The sequence below is a fragment of the Meriones unguiculatus genome, chromosome 2, assembly GCF_030254825.1.
Source record: "Meriones unguiculatus strain TT.TT164.6M chromosome 2, Bangor_MerUng_6.1, whole genome shotgun sequence".
NCBI lineage: Eukaryota > Metazoa > Chordata > Mammalia > Rodentia > Muridae > Meriones > Meriones unguiculatus.
In genome coordinates, this window is record NC_083350.1 from 116,508,731 (window position 1) to 116,524,715 (window position 15,985).

Genomic DNA, 15,985 nt, shown 5'->3' on the forward strand with positions numbered 1-15,985 from the left:
ACACTTAACCAATCATCAGATAATCTTTTCTTCATTTCCAATCAGTTTTCTTACTAGAAAATCTAAAATTCAAAATATTCTTAAAACAAAACAAAAAACTGACAGGTGTAAAGTTCACACTCAGGTTGAAGTCAAAGTACAGGTATACTAAAAGCATAAATATACTTGTGAATCATAAATGAATTTTGTGTTTAGTTTCAGGTCCATTGTCATAACACTTTATTAGATTTATTCAGATATTCCAAAAACACCCAAAATGTGTAATTCAAAACCACTTCTAAGCATTCTTTAAATAACACATGATTCTAAGACTTAACACAGTTTATTTCTTTAAGATAAAGCTTTGCTACTTAGCCCAGACTATCTGGAATCTGCCATCTTCTTGCCTCAGCCTCTGAGATTATAGTCAGTTTTACATTTCTATGTGTATGTAGTCTAACTCTTGCTGCAATGTAAGCTCCGGGAAGGAAAGTCCATGTTTATTATATTGCCGGCATGTAGCAGACTTGACAGCCAATATATAATTTTTAAATTATTGACTACCTTAAAAATGCAAGCAAAATATGTTGAAGTATTTGTGGAAATACAAATACCAGTAGAAACTTTCAGCCTCCTGTGTAATTTGGAAAACAAATTAAAGCAAAGACAAGGTATTGAATATCCATGTTGGCAGTATTTTTAAAGATTGGTAATATCAAGTGATCATTTAAGAGCATGTCCATTAAAAGGGTAGTATTAAATGAACACATGATCTTAACGTGCTGTCACTATGTATGTCAGTTATTAGGATTACTTTCCCTTTTATTTAGAACCATTTCATTAATTCTGTTTTATAGAAGTAGCTGTGTGTGTGAATGTTTATATGCACATAAATTCATAACAAAGATACTGAAAGATTTTTGCATATGGTTGATGGTGGGTATCTCTAGGGGAGGAAGGAACACGATAAGGGAAGGTATAAGACAGATGTTTTTCCCCCTCCCCTCCTAATGTAGACTTGTATTTTTTAAGGATCCTGGTACTGCAGCTGAGTAGGTAGGACACTAACCTAATATGCGCACAGCCCTGCATTCATGGCTAGGGTTAGATCTCTAGCGCTTGCAATAAGAATATATTTATCTAGTCAGAAAAAATAAGAGTAAGTTAAATTAGTTGAAGACAGGAAAAGGTCTATTTCTATATGAAAAAAAACCAAAAGTGTTCTACAAGAATGAGATTGTATGAGAAGATAAAGGTAAGTCATTGAAGAACATTCATACTTTTCTAGTCGAGCTGTTCAGAATTTTAAGTTGGATGGTGACATGAGTGATGTTAATAAGTCAATGATTCTAGGAGGCATATATTTGATACAATGAATCTTTTCACGTCTAGATTCCTTTGTCAAGTTTGATGACTCCTGTGAATATTTTCTTAAAAATAATTTTAGTTGCTTGAAATGTACACGTGTAAACACTAGAATCCTGTTACCAAAATAATAGAAAACCAAGACTTACTGTATTTCTGTTTCTGTTTGTTTTACCGTAAGTTCCCTTTTAATGGTTATCCTGGTGACTGCTGTAAATTTCAAAATTATAATTGGCATTAAATATAATTTTTTTCTTTTAAGAGTTAAACAATTTATGTGTCTGGGAGTTTTCCTTATATTTATATCTTTGCACTACGTATGTGTCTAGTGGCCAGAAGAGGTTATCAGATCCCTAGAACTAGAGTCTGTGGCTGTGAGCCACCATTATGGGACTGGGAATTAAACTTGGGTTCTCTGCAAGAGCAGCCAGTGCTCTTAACCCTGAGCCACCTCTTCAGCCATCAGTATTATTTTATTTTCAATCACTTGTTTTCATGTGTGGGTAGATGCTGAGTACTGCTATCCTTTAAGGCCAGAAGAAGGCATTAGATCTCCTGGGCTAGCTAGTCACATGCTTTTGAGCTACCTGACATTGGAGCTAGGAACCAAACCCTAGTCTCTATAAGAACAAATATGAGCTCTTAACTGCTGAGCCAACTCTGTTCTTTTTGATTATTTTAATACAGGGTCTCATTCTAGCCCAAGCTGGCCTTGAACTTGCAGCAACTCTCCTTTCTTAGCAACTCCCTTAATAGTCTGTGTCAACAGACTTTTTACGAGCCTACTGATTTCTGTTTCAGGTTATTATTACTACTAGTAAATATTGTTGTTTAATATTAAATAATATTTATAAAATCTTTCTTAATTATAGTGGAAGATACTTGGTATTATAGTAGCTGGGAAGTTGAGGCAGGATTCAGAGTTCAAGACCAGTCATGTAGTGAGACTGTCTCAGTGGGGAAATTGCCCAATGAAATATGAAGCATGAAGCTCAATTAGAAAACAAGTGGAAAGGTGGAAGTCTCAGCGGAGGCAGTCTGAAATGATGTTGTGAAAGGCTTTCTGATTATTAAAATTTTACAGTTTTGTTACTAAAGCAAGGGTGTTTGTAGAAAACTTTAAGAAGTGTAAATTTTAAAATTTTGTGATAATTTTATACATTTAAATAATGTGCAGATTTGTTAGTTTTTGTCCCTGTTGCTCTATTGATGTAAGAACTTTATTGGATAGATGCATAATGTTTCATGCCAACATTACTCCTTTAACTGTCCTTCTTTAATGTTACAGGTTTTTGATTGGTCAGGGAGCACATGTAGGAGCTGTCAACAGTGAAGGAGACACACCTTTAGATATTGCAGAGGAGGAGGCAATGGAAGAGCTACTTCAAAATGAGGTTAACCGGCAAGGTAATAAAAAAGCAAAATAAAGGGAACATTGTACAGAACTATTTTAGAAAGAATATCATACATGACTTTTCTGGTAAAAGTATCCTGTTGACAGTGAAGGACAGTCATATTTAAATAAATTTTAACTGTTGTTTTAATGGCGATAGATAGATAGATAGATAGATAGATAGATAGATAGATACATTTTCTGTTTTTTAAAAATAAGTAGTTCCTTTCTCTGTCTTTATGTTTTAAGAATTGAGTGTTTATCAGAAGGCATGGGCCATAAAAATATATAAAATAGATTTAGAGTGAAGGAGCAGGTAAAAAATCAGAATGCATACAAAGTAGATTTGTCACCTTGTAAATTTGAACAAGATGGTCATGAATGCCACTAATACGGGAGCATTTGAGCTAAGATCTGAATGCGAGTATCTAAAATGAGTCATGTGAATCTGGAAAAAAAAGCATTATAGAAAAAGAAAGCAGTGCACGTAAGGGGGGGGAGTGTGCTTGATTCAGTTCAAAGCTGCACCAAGTAGACTAGCATGATCGTGACAAGCAGAGAAAAAAGAAAGCTCTCTCGATGAAGCTAGGCAGTAACAGGGGCCTGAGGAGTGTGGCTTTTAATCTTAGAAAGATGTGGGAGGGATCAAGACAAAGGGCTACATGTTGTGACTTTTAGGAAGTTGTTGTTTGTTATGCCAGGACTAGCTTGAAGGAAGATTAGAATATTATATTTAGGAAATAATTGTTGCTAATCTATGTATGATGGACTTAGACCGAGTGGGAGAAGGTTAAGTGATTAAAAGTGATTAAAGGTGTGTGTGTGTGTGTGTGTGTGTGTGTGTGTGTGTGTGTGTGTGTGTTTACTGATGAGGGGAGGTAAAACAGTTTTGCTGTGTATCCTAGACTGGCCTTAAACTTGAAGCAATCCTCCTGCTACCTCAGTCTCTTGAATGCTGTGATTACAAGTATTTGCCATCATGTCTACATCACAAAGACTATCCAAGGGTAGTATTGAATAAATAGATACAGGGTATGCAAAAAGGGAAGAGTCTAGGAACTTTCTTTTTTTATATTAATTACAGTTTATTCACTTCATATTCCAGCTGTAGCCCATTCCCTCGTTCTCTTCCAGTCCCACCCTCCCTCCTTCATCTCTTCCCATGTCCCTCTCTAAGTCCACTGATAAGGTTGGTCCTCCTCCCCTTCCATCTGAACCTACCCTGTCAGGTCTCATCAGGACTGGCTGCATTTTGTCTTCTTCTGTGGCCTGGTAAAGCTGCTCCTCCCTAAGGGGGAGGTTTTCAAAGAGCCAGCCATTGAGTTCATGTTAGAGAGAGAGTCCCTGTTCCCCCTACTAGGGACCCACTTGGGTATTGAGCTGTCATGGGCTACATCAAAGCAGGGGTTCTGGGTTATCTCCATGCATGGTCCTTGGTTGGAGTATCAGTCTTAGAAAAGACCCAGATTTTTTGGTTCTTTTGCTCTCCTTGTGGAGCTCCCGTCCTCTCCAGGTCTTTCTATCTCCCCCTTCTTTCCTAAGATTCCCTGCACTCTGCCCAAAGTTTGAGTGAGGTATCCCAGAAGCAGAAAGACACACATGTATATACTCACTTATAAGTGGATATTAGATATATAATATAGGATAAACATACTAAAATCTGTACGCCTGAAAAAGCTAAGCAGTAAGGAGGACCCTGGATAATAAGAACAGTCTTCTTTTAGAAAGGCAAACAGGATAGAATTCAGAAGAGAGAGAAAACAGGAAACAGGACAGGAGCCTACCACAGAGGGCTTCTGAAAGATCACTGAGCAGGGTATCAAAGTAGATGCTCAGACTCATAACCCAACTTTGGGGCAGAATGCAAGGAATCTAGGAACTTTCAATGAGCAGTTAAATGGATTAAGTTTCTATTTGAGATAGGAAGATTGTGAAAATAATTATGTTTTAGAGAAAGATCAGAAATTCTTTTGTACATGCCAATTTTGTTTTGCCTGTTATATATTCAGGTAGTTTAGTATTTGAGTTTGGAGAGAGGTACAAGATGGAGCTATACAGTTGGAGGTCTCTGTCATAGGGTATGATTGCTGATGGGTACAGAGCAGCTTTTAGGAGTGATTAGGATTATGGAATTGTTTGTAGTGACAGTTGTACAACACTGTGGATTTTCTAAAAATACTGAAGCATATACTAGAAATAGAATATGAAATACCTCTCAAAGGAATTTTTAAAACATATATATATATATATATATAATATGATATTGTAATTCTGCTTCTGGAAATAAGTCTAAAAACAGAAGGAAGTCACTGAAGATAAATTTATGCAGTCATGGTTATAGCAGCATTGTTCACAGTAACTAAAAGACAGAAATAAACCAAGTGTCTACTGATGTGAAATTGATAATTAAAAGCAGTGTATACGTACAATGGGATATAAACCTTAAGAAGGAAGGACATTCTGACATAGTAAACCTTGAAGAAATTAGTTGGAGTAATATAAGACAAGGACTATATAATTCCACTATTATTTCTCTATAGCTCTAGGCTTTTTAAAAATTATGAGTAGGTTGGCAATTTTAACTACTTTTTTTTCAGATTACTAAATGAAATATTTCAGTATATTTATTTTAAAACAAAAGTCAGATGTCACATAGCATCGTCACATAATCAGTTATGGGGAAGAAGAGAAACTAGATAGGATCCATGCTGTATGATTCTATTTTACAAAATTCTCAAAGATACAAGCTAAGCTACAGGTGAGTGGTATTATATAGCCAGTCGCCTTGTATTAGATGAGATCAGCAGTATCAAGATGGAGAGTTAGAGTGAACATAAAAAAGTTTGAGTGATAAATTGTTGTTCTTTAGATTGATTGTGGGAATGATTCCATAAATATTTGTATGTGTTAAAACTTCCACAATTGTACACAAAATGTCTGCCTTGTGTCAGATATGCTTGAATGTAAAAATAATAACTTTCATCCAAAAATAAAGTGAAAGTATAGTCAGTGATAGAATGCTCACTTAATAGATCACATACTGGCTCAGTTTTCACTGCAGCAAAACAAAAGGCTAACAAAATGTTTACGATGCTAACATTTGTGATGTGTATTGCCATAATAAAACATTTCAATTTTTAAATTTAAAATGTGTTTTTATAAAAATTACTTTGTATGGTCTCTACATATGACCATATCATACATACATTTGACCTATGATCATACAGGTATTATCAAAACTGTTATGTTAAAGTTAAATAATTGAGGAAAGATAAGGGGTATGGTTTTAAAGAGTTGGCTTATGTTGAAGTGTGGGTCATCAGGAATCAGGAGGTAAAGATTATAAAGTAATAGAAACTAGGTAAGTCTCTGGACAATGGAATCTTCTTGGTCCTCAGAATTAGAAATATCATGTGACTACTGGTTTGTTGAAAACAATGAGTGGCCATTAAAACTGAGGGGAATATATTTTAAATGCAAAACAATGGGTTTCCTTATGGCATTCCCATACGTTTTGTATTGATTCCTCACACACTGACACTCTTCTGCCCTTTCCACTTTCATGTCATTTATTCTGTTACCTTCCCCATACCCCTTTCTTTAAATGCCTCTTCCTATGGCCAATACCTATTCATACTACATTTGTAAAAATTAGGCTAGGATACACATATGAGAAAAACATGTAGTATTTCCTCTTCTGAATCTAAGATTCCTCAGAGTTTGATCCACCTATTTTCCTATGATTTTCTTAATTTCACTCCTCAGTACAAGCTAAATAAAATTCCATTGTGTGTATATACCACATTTTCATTCTATTCATTTGTTGAAGGGCATGTAGGCTTATTCCATTTTTAAGGAAATAATTTAAAGAGCTGAAGTAGAATCAGAGGATTATAAAAAGCACCCAGAGCTCAGAAGAAATAGCATACATTAGTAAACTAGGTATAAAACTGGAGCACATAGAAAGGTTGTAGGTGTCTATGCTCTGGATGAATAGTTCCATCATGGGATTTTCAAGAACTGAAAAATCTGAAAGAAGAGATGTATAATAAATAACCTTTCTGTTGTTGCTGTGCTTTTATGAGAGAAGGCCTCACTGTATAGCCCAGCTTGCCTCAAGCTCACAGCCCTTCCTGTGACTTCTGAGTACTGGATTACATGTGTATGTCACCATATGGAGCTAAGAAAAATAACTTCATCGTCCATTTTGCCATGATGAGGAGGAGGAGGAGGGTGGTTGCAGCATAGCTGTGAACAAGGCCAGTTATAATAGTAATGATTCAGTACTGATTAATGTACCAGCAGTACTGAATATCCATTTAATATTGATTCATGTACTAACAAATGTTCTAAATGGTAGAGCAGCAACAAAAGAATACATACACTTTTTTCTTTCTTTCTTTCTCTCTCTCTCTCTCTCTTTCTCTCTCTCTCTCTCTCTGTCTTTTTTTTTTTTTTCCCCAAGATAGGGTTTCTCTGTTTAGCCCTGGCTGTCCTGGAAATTGCTCAGTGGACCAGGCTGGTTTCAAACTCAGAGATCCCTGCCTGCTAAGATTAAAGGCTTGCACCACTACTATGCAGCTCACTTTTTTTCTTAAGAATTTCAGTCTAGGAAAAATAGCAAACATTTAGAGTATTAAATTCTCAGGTGTGCATGTGTGTATGTGTGTAAATACCATGTTGAAGACAACAGAATAGGCTAAGACTAACTACCATAGCTAGGAAATATTGCAGAATGGTATCATTTGGGGGCAGTTTGCTTGGGCAGAAAGAGGATATGTAAAAAGTAAAGGAATTAGGTCCATAACATATATAGAGAATTAATGACTACTGGAATGTAGACAGTAAGTCAGGATATAATTAGTCAAAGGCAAGTCTTGCAAAGATAGGCTGAAGCCAAAAGGACATTTGTTTTAGAGGCATTGGATAGATGTAAAGCTCCCTCTGTGGGACATTTATTTATTTGAATTAGTTTTTTTTAATAAAATGGATGATTGTTTGGAGGAGGAAGCAGTATATGACACCAGGAGGCCTGTATTGCTTTAAGAAGGCATTCTTTATCAAATGAAAGTGATAGGAGGGGACTGGAGAAATGGCTCACAGGTTAAGAGCACTGGCTGCTCTTTCAGAGGTCCTAAGTTCAACCACATGGTGGCTCACAACCATCTGTAATGAGATCTGGTGCCCTCTTCTGGAGTGCAGGTGTACATACAGACAGAACATTGTATACAGAATTAAAAAAAAAAAATCTTTAAAAAAAAAGTGATAGAAGCCAAAACCTAGTTATTTTAGATGGAAAAGGATGGTACTTTCTTTAGGCACCGTGGAAGTAAAGTGATAGCAGTTTAAAAATTGAATATAGAGTTGAAGTGTTAATTAAAGAAATTCACTGAAGTTTGTAGTCAAGTGATGATTATGTAAGTTCACAAAGTAGAGTGGGACAAGGGAGAAGGTGATTCGGGACTAGTATCAGTTTACCTGGGCATCTACTAGGTTTATAGTTTGCTCCAGGACATGTAGATAACAGTATTGGTGCACTGATGGAACTGATGGAACTGATGGAGATGTCAAGATAGGAAATCCAAATCTAGAAAAGTAGTAGATAGATGGAGAATTTTGGGAAGAAGTAGAGGAGGTGACAGAAGAAAGGAAAACAGACGCTAATAGTGGTCGTACAAAGCCACTAAACACCTGTTGGTGCAGAAATTGATTGAAGAACTTTATGCATATTTTTTATGTAATCCTCAGCTATTCTGTGATGTTTAGTTACTATGAACCCGATTTAATGGATGAGAAACTGAATGAAGCTTAGTTGCTGGTCAGAGTTCATACAGAAGTGATACTATTATAGTTCTGTTCTAAACTATGACAAGATACATTGAATTTGGAGTTTGAGAGGTGGCTCAGCAGGTTAAAGGCAATTGCCACTTATCCAGAAGACCTGAGTTCTGTTCTCAGAACCCATGTCAGGCAGCTTTGAACTACTTATAACTGTGCCTGCCCAGGACACCCACTTGCACGCACATGCACACATACACCATATACTTACATACACATACACACATAAAACTCAAACATTTTAACAAGATACACTGAGTTTGCATTCTGCCATAGTAGCATACCGTGTTTTATTTAGAAATGTCCTAGAAAGTAATTTTTAGTGTTCACTTTATTCTTATAATGGTAGTGTGTATTTATGTAAAGTAATTCTAAAGAAACAAAAGTATAGAGGAATCTTCATATTTTAATAGTGTTTAATAAAACACCTTCAACATATCACTACCAGAGATAAGGTTTCTTGAATTAACTCTCTCTGCCTCCAGTCTCTTGCCCAATATCTCAAGCTGACCTCACATTGAGCATTTTTCTCCCTCAGACTGTTAAACACTGGAATTATAGATATATACCTTCATACCTTGCCCAGGTTGCCTTGGTATCAGAATTCTTTCTTTATTTTTTTATTAATTACAGTTTATTCACTTTTTGTCCCAGCTGTAGCCTCCTCCCTCAGCCCCTCCCAGTCCTATCCTCCGTCCCTCATCTCCTTCCATGCCTCTCCCCAAGTCCACTGATAAGTAAGGTCCTTTCCTACTCCCTGACCCTAGACTATCAGGTCTCATCAGGACTGGCTGCATTGTCCTCCTCTGTGGCTTGGTAAGGCTGATCCCCTCTCAGGGGGAGGTGCTCAGAGAGCCAGCCACTGAGTTCATGTCAGAGACAGTCCCTGTTCCCCTCAGTAGAGAGTTGGACACTGAGCTGCCATGGGCTACATCTGTGCAGGGGTTCTAGGTTACTTTCGTGCATGGTCCTTGGTTGGAGTATTAGTCTCAGAAAAGACTCCTTTGCCTAGATTTTTGGTTCTGTTGCTCTCCTTGTGGAGCTCTAGTGCCCTCCAGGTCTTTCTATCTCCCCCTTCTTTCACAAGATTTCCTGCACTCTGCCCAAAGTTTGGCTATGAGTCTCAACATCTGCTTTAATACTCTGCTGGGTAGAGTCTTTCAGAGGCCCTCTGTTATAGGCTCCTGTCCTGTTTTCTCCCTCTTCCGAAATCCTTCCCATTTGCCTTTCTGAATGAGGATTTATCATTTTACCCAGGGTCCTTCTTCTTTAGGTGTACAGATTTTAGTATGTTTATCCTATATTATATGTCTAATATCCACTTATAAGTGAGTATATACCATGTGTGTCTTTCTGCTTCTGGGGGTATCAGAATTCTTAAACGCGCAAAACATGAAGTATTAAATATGTGTGTGTGAGTGCACATATGGGCAGGAGTGCTTTACACATGTATCTCAAGCGTTGTCAACCATTTTTATGGCAGCGTCTTTCATTGGCCTGAACTCACCAAACAGGTTAGCTAGCTGGGCTGTCTGTGGAGCCGGAAGGACGCATTTGTGTCTCCCTTCCCAGCATTGGGAGTGCAAGCATGCCACATACCACTCCCAACAGCTGAGCCGTCTCCTAGGTTCCACTTTAAGGTTGTAAATAGTTATTTGACTTTTTTTTTTTTTTTAGATAGGATCTTGTTATATAGTTCATGCTGACCTAAAGCTCACTCAGTATGTAGCCCAAGGTGGCCTTAAATTCTAGATGCTCCAGTCTTAGCCTCCTGAGTGCTGCTGGCGTTTTGCTTTCTTATGCTGCTATATTTGAATAGCAACTAGTTATGTTTAAGTAAATTGCCTTTGAAACTAGTAATGATTGAACAGACGCTAAAAGAATTTCTGCTTCATGTTTTGTGTGATTTTTGTTCTTTTGTTTTTAGCCAAATTTGCAGATCAGTTTGTCTGGGTTGTTTGTTTTATTTCAAGACAGGGTTTCTCCTGACTGTCCTGAAACTGCTCTGTAGACCAGTCTGGCCTTGAACTCAGAAATCCAGCTGCCTCTGCCTCTCTTAAAGACATGAACCACCACCACCACCCAGCACAGATCAGTTTTTTTATGTTAGCTAACCAAATTGCTGTTCCATTATGCCCAAGAGATTTGGCTGCATTTTTATGTCACTTAACTACCTTTAACTTGCGGTGACAGTTGTTATTCTAGTCACTTTAATATGTCCTACTTAGTTTTATTTTTTATTTAGATTCTTTGAAAGCGTTAGGACAATAGCAGATGAGTGAAGAACCAGTTAAATTGACAATAAGATTTTGCTTCTCTTAGAGGATAAGGCAATAAAAGAAAAGCAGAAAAGGAAAAAAAAAAAAAAAGAAAAGCAGAATGAAGAGTTTTAGAACTTGTGCTAATTGCTAACACCTTTTTGTTTATTCCTGGTCTAAAACTTTGCATATATTAGTTTTCAGAATAACACTGTGAGGTAGGTGCTGTCATTACCACATATGATAAATCTGAAGTATAGCATGTATTTATTGTTTTGCCATGGTCATGCAGCTAGCAAGTGCCAAGTCATAGAGGTACACCCTTAGCCAGTCTGGGCTCAGTACTAGTTCTTAACCTGTCATACTAATAGCCAAAGAAAGTACGGCTTTTTCATCATTACTAGTCAGTTTGCCAAAGCTCTGAAATATGAAAATATTTCATAACATAAACATAAAGTAATTTAAGTGACTTATTGATAGTTTTGTTTTAATTTTTTTAAAGATTTATTTATTATTTATACAACATTCTGCCTGCACACCAGATCTTACTATAGATGGTTATGAGCCACCATGTGGTTGTAGAGATTTGAACTCAGGACCTTTGGAAGAACAGTGAGTGTTCTTAACCCCTGAGCCATCTCTTCAGCCCTGTTTTAAATTTTTGATGAACTAAGCATAAGTTACATTTTAAAAAAATTTAAGAACTAGGGAAGAATGTTCTAGACAGATGGCGCAGGGATTAAGAGCACTGGCTGCACATCCCTGGGCCTGGGTTTAGTGCCCAGTATCCACATGGTGGTTCGCAATCATCTCAATCATCTCGAATTCCAGTTCTTAAGAATCTAGCACCCTGTTCTGACCTCCATGGCCACCCATCACACAGGTGGTTCAGAAACATTCATGCAGGCAAATATGCATGCACAGAAAAGCGTGGGAAGTCATTTTCTTTTCTGTCTTTCCTTAAGCAGGTTTTTCCAAAGGTTTTCTTCACAGCATACCTTAAACTTGGATTATTTCGGCAAGATTTGGAGACAGAAGGGATGTTTAATAAGAAACATTTTTCCTAGGAAGATGCAACACATACTTGTGTGCTAACTCCACATAGGGAGCTTCTGACAGACCAAAGAAAGAAGTGTACCACTGAGCAGCTGGGTAAGCCAGTGAGCAGTCAGATGAGACACTGAGCTTTTATTGGCATTTCTACTAGGAGTATGGGCAAGGGGGTGCCTAGAGGAGCAGGCGTTGTTATCTGAGTGTGGCTGTACTGAGAATCCCCTCCTAACAAGGGTGCCATTGGAGAAAGCTGTATCCTTGGAGCTGTGTGCACACTTTACAGGCATCTCCTTCTGTCTTAGACTGTCCTCTTGCAGCTGGCCATTATCCTCCCTCATCGGTTGTCACCCTTCTGTAAAGCTAGGGAGGGACCTGTGAGAGTTTTACAAGTTTCTGCTTTCTCAGATATGTGACATTTTGTTCACCTCCTGAGCCTCCTGGGAGGATGTCTCAACTCTAAGTTAACTACTATACAACAAGGGAGTGATTGCTTTATAATTGGATAAAGATAGCAGAAAGCTAGATAAACACTGAAGCAAGAGTCTAAGTGTTTTAAGATAGTAAAAGTAGAAGCGATTCTAAAAAGAGTTGTATCCTGGGAAGTGGTAATTAGCTAAGCAGGAGAAATAAGGATATGGTCTATATTTAATTATATAATTAAATATATTATAATATATTTATTATATATATTATTATATACATTGTGTTGTTATTTAATAACAACACACATAACATAAAACAACATAAGATTATTTAGGAATTTTACCATTATTTTTACTAATTTAATTTTTCCCTCAACGTATAGAGTTCTTTGGGCTGGAGAGATGACTCAGAGGTTAAGAGCACTGGCAGTCCTTCCAAAGGTCCTGAGTTCAATTCCCAGCAACCACATGGTGGTTCATAAACATCTGTAATGAGATATCGTGCCCTCTTCTGCCCTGCAGGCACACATACAGGCAGAATACTGTATAAATAATAAATAAATCTTAAAAAAAAAAAAAGCTCTTTGAGGATTGGAATGAGAAACTCCTATTCAGATTTGTATTTTTCCTGCTTTTATCGCCTCAGCTAAGCATGGTGCTTATAATGCTTTGAAGTGAAAGAATTTCTCTGTAACTTAGTGCTAATCAAATGAAGAATATGCTGTGCTGTAGAATCTGATGCATTCAGATCCTAATATATAATACACATATATTTGAGAATTATTCATATCTAATTGTTCAGACCCCTTTTCTTTTGACCAAAGGATGCTGTACCTTGCTCACTTGGTAAGTGCTTAGAAGTAATCAGAAAAGTTAAAGAGATAACCAAACTGTATGTGGTGGCTCATGCTTTTAATCCCAGCACTTAAGAGAGACAGGAGAATCTCTGAGTTCAAGGCCAGCCTCGTTTACAAAGCTAGTTACAGACTAGTAAAGGCTACACAGTGAGACCCTGTCTCAAAGAACAAAATGTAACCAAAATAATATTGTGGTGCAAGAGCTAAATAATTAACTGAGAAGGTATACTATAATGTCTATTGTATTTTACATTTCTTTATTAAATAATCAGCAGCCATTTTTCAAAAATTTTGTTAGTTTTCATTTAAATATTAACTTCTTAAAAACTTATTTCAATGTAGAAATGGGAAGAAAGTTCTTCAGTAAGGAAAATGAAAATAATGTTGTTTATATGCCTGTTTACCCAAAAGGTGTTGATATAGAAGCAGCTCGAAAAGAAGAAGAGAGGATAATGCTTAGAGATGCGAGGCAGTGGTTAAATAGTGGTCACATCAGTGATGTTCGTCATGCAAAGTCTGGAGGGACAGCGCTCCATGTGGCAGCTGCCAAAGGCTACACAGAAGTTTTAAAGTATGTATTATTTTGTACAGTTTCTTTATTTTATTTTTCTTTATTTCCTTACTCCTTTTCTTAAAATATGTGCAAATAATATTTTGAAGCAGACTTTATAAACATCTGTTCTCAGGAGGAAAGCAAAGTCGATCTTGAGTAGAGTTGCTTTGGTTTCTAAAGTTCTTTCTCAAATTTTGACTATTTCTATTCTCTCAGTTTGTTTGTTTCCGTTACAGTTTACTCATAAAATGGATTTAAGTGTCAACCAGCTATTTTATGTTAACTGTCAAACATAATTGTTAGTCTTCGGCAGTTCCCATATTGACTAGATGGCAAGAATAAAGATAGTGTGTAAATAGTTTTCTTTTTATTTTAGAAGCACTAGAATTCAAATTACTAATACTATATTAAAGTTTAATCCATAAACATCTGTGACTATAAAAGACTGTATGCTGATGAGCTAATTTTCTTTCAGCAGAGTTTGTGTGTGTGTATGTGTGTCTGTCTGTCTGTCCATCTGTCATGTGCACGTGCCTATGTGGACCCGACTTCCTCAATAAAAACAGTAGAGGAGCCTTCCCCATATTTCCTATCCATTTTAATCTCGCCTTCAGTAATGTAGGTCTGTCTTAGGATAATAAAGTGGTTTAGTTTTCTTGTTCCTACCTGTTTTCTTTCTAATCTAAATCTTGTCTATATTTTTCCAACTCCATTAGTAAGTGATATTTATTTAGTGAAATACTAACCAAATAACAATTATTCTTTACCTCAGCAGTTCCACCTCTAGAAATTTTTTAGATAGTCTCACACACACAAGAAGAAAGGTATGTGCTGACAACATAATGTATAAGAATAGAATGACTTAAGAAATCATGGTACGTAGTTTCCCTGAAGACTCTGTAGCAATTAAAGTTAGTAAGAATTTTTTTTTTTTTTTTTACATTATAGAAAGAATGCTAGGGTTATTAAGAAATGTCAGAAGTCATGTGAAGAATAGTATCATTTAAAAATTAAAAGGTAGATTTGTAACAAAATGTCTTCTCATGGAGTTGTCAAAATCTATAGTATTGTTAACTTCGTAAAGTAAAATTAGTGATGCTCAGCATGGGAAAATGTCTACCTTTTATATTCTCTGTGTGTGTGTGTGTGTGGTACTTATGTAAATAAGTAAATAAAATGAGTGTTCTGTTTCAAATGCAGTCTGCTGCTTTTTCTCCCCATCAACTTACAGAGCTTCTTTCAGTTTGATTTAGATGCCTTTCCCTCCTCTACGGCATTGCAGCTTCATAGAGCCTGTCTGTGGGGCTGGCTGCTCTTCCCATTTTGCCTTCCGTCAGCAAAGGTCCTTGAGTATAGGTGCTCTTCTTTTTCTTTGTTCCTTTTTTTCCCTTAATTTTTATTTTGTTTTGTTTTGTTTTGTTTTGTTTCAAGTGTCCTCATAGGACCTGGCACATTTAGATAAATATGTTTCTTGAAGAAGTTGTGTATTCATTCCTACTTAAGTTTTCTCTCTACTCACACTCCCAATTACTTAGTAATTTTATGTCGCTTGAGAGATTAACATTATTAAAGTTTATATTTTCTAATGAGTATGGTTTTATTATTATCTAATATTCTAGTGTTATTTTCCCTCTATGAATACAAATTCTGATCTTAAATATAATAATGGAGATCTGCTTTAAGTAGAAAGCTCTGGGATTACATTACCCTGTTTTTGTAGATTATTGCTTTAAATATTAGTTTGCAGACAAGTGCCAGACAAAATTATTAGAACCATATGGATCATTATAATAAAGATTATTTTTTACAAATATCCTGTTTATGAAATTTGGGATGGATGGATGGATGTAGATAACTGGTACGGTGGCACGTGCCTGCATTCTCACCACTTAGGAATGGTTCACCATTATCTTGACATATATAGCAAGACAGTCTCAAAACCAACAAAATATATTTGAATAGACAGAGCCCTAATCTGCTAATTCAGTAGTACTACAGTTGAACTGGAGAATTTTTTTATTAAAGCAAGTTTCTAGGATGCCTGTGTTAACTGACCTAGCTTTGTAAATAGCTGCTGTTGCTAGATATTGTTAATAAATAGGCCGGTTTTTACTTCTTATGTTTTGGCTTGTTTTACACAGTCTTACTCTGTAAGACTGCTGCCTTAGCAGCAGTCATTCTGCCTCAGCCACCTAAGTGCAGGGATTACAGACATGAACATTCACACACAACCATCACCTTTTAACAATATCAGATAGAGGTGATTA

General features: G+C 36.5%; 1 protein-coding gene across 4 annotated transcripts in view; it reads left to right on the forward strand.

The window, feature by feature from the left end:
• The window catches only part of Ppp1r12a (protein phosphatase 1 regulatory subunit 12A), a 114,806-nt gene that overhangs the window by 51,240 nt on the left and 47,581 nt on the right, over window positions 1-15,985 (forward strand). For all 4 annotated transcript variants that reach the window (XM_021652989.2, XM_021652987.2, XM_021652988.2 and 1 more), the window contains exons 3-4: window positions 2,633-2,751; window positions 13,577-13,736. In XM_021652989.2, the coding sequence (XP_021508664.1) occupies window positions 2,633-2,751; window positions 13,577-13,736 (279 nt within the window). The remainder of the gene's footprint in view (window positions 1-2,632; window positions 2,752-13,576; window positions 13,737-15,985) is intronic.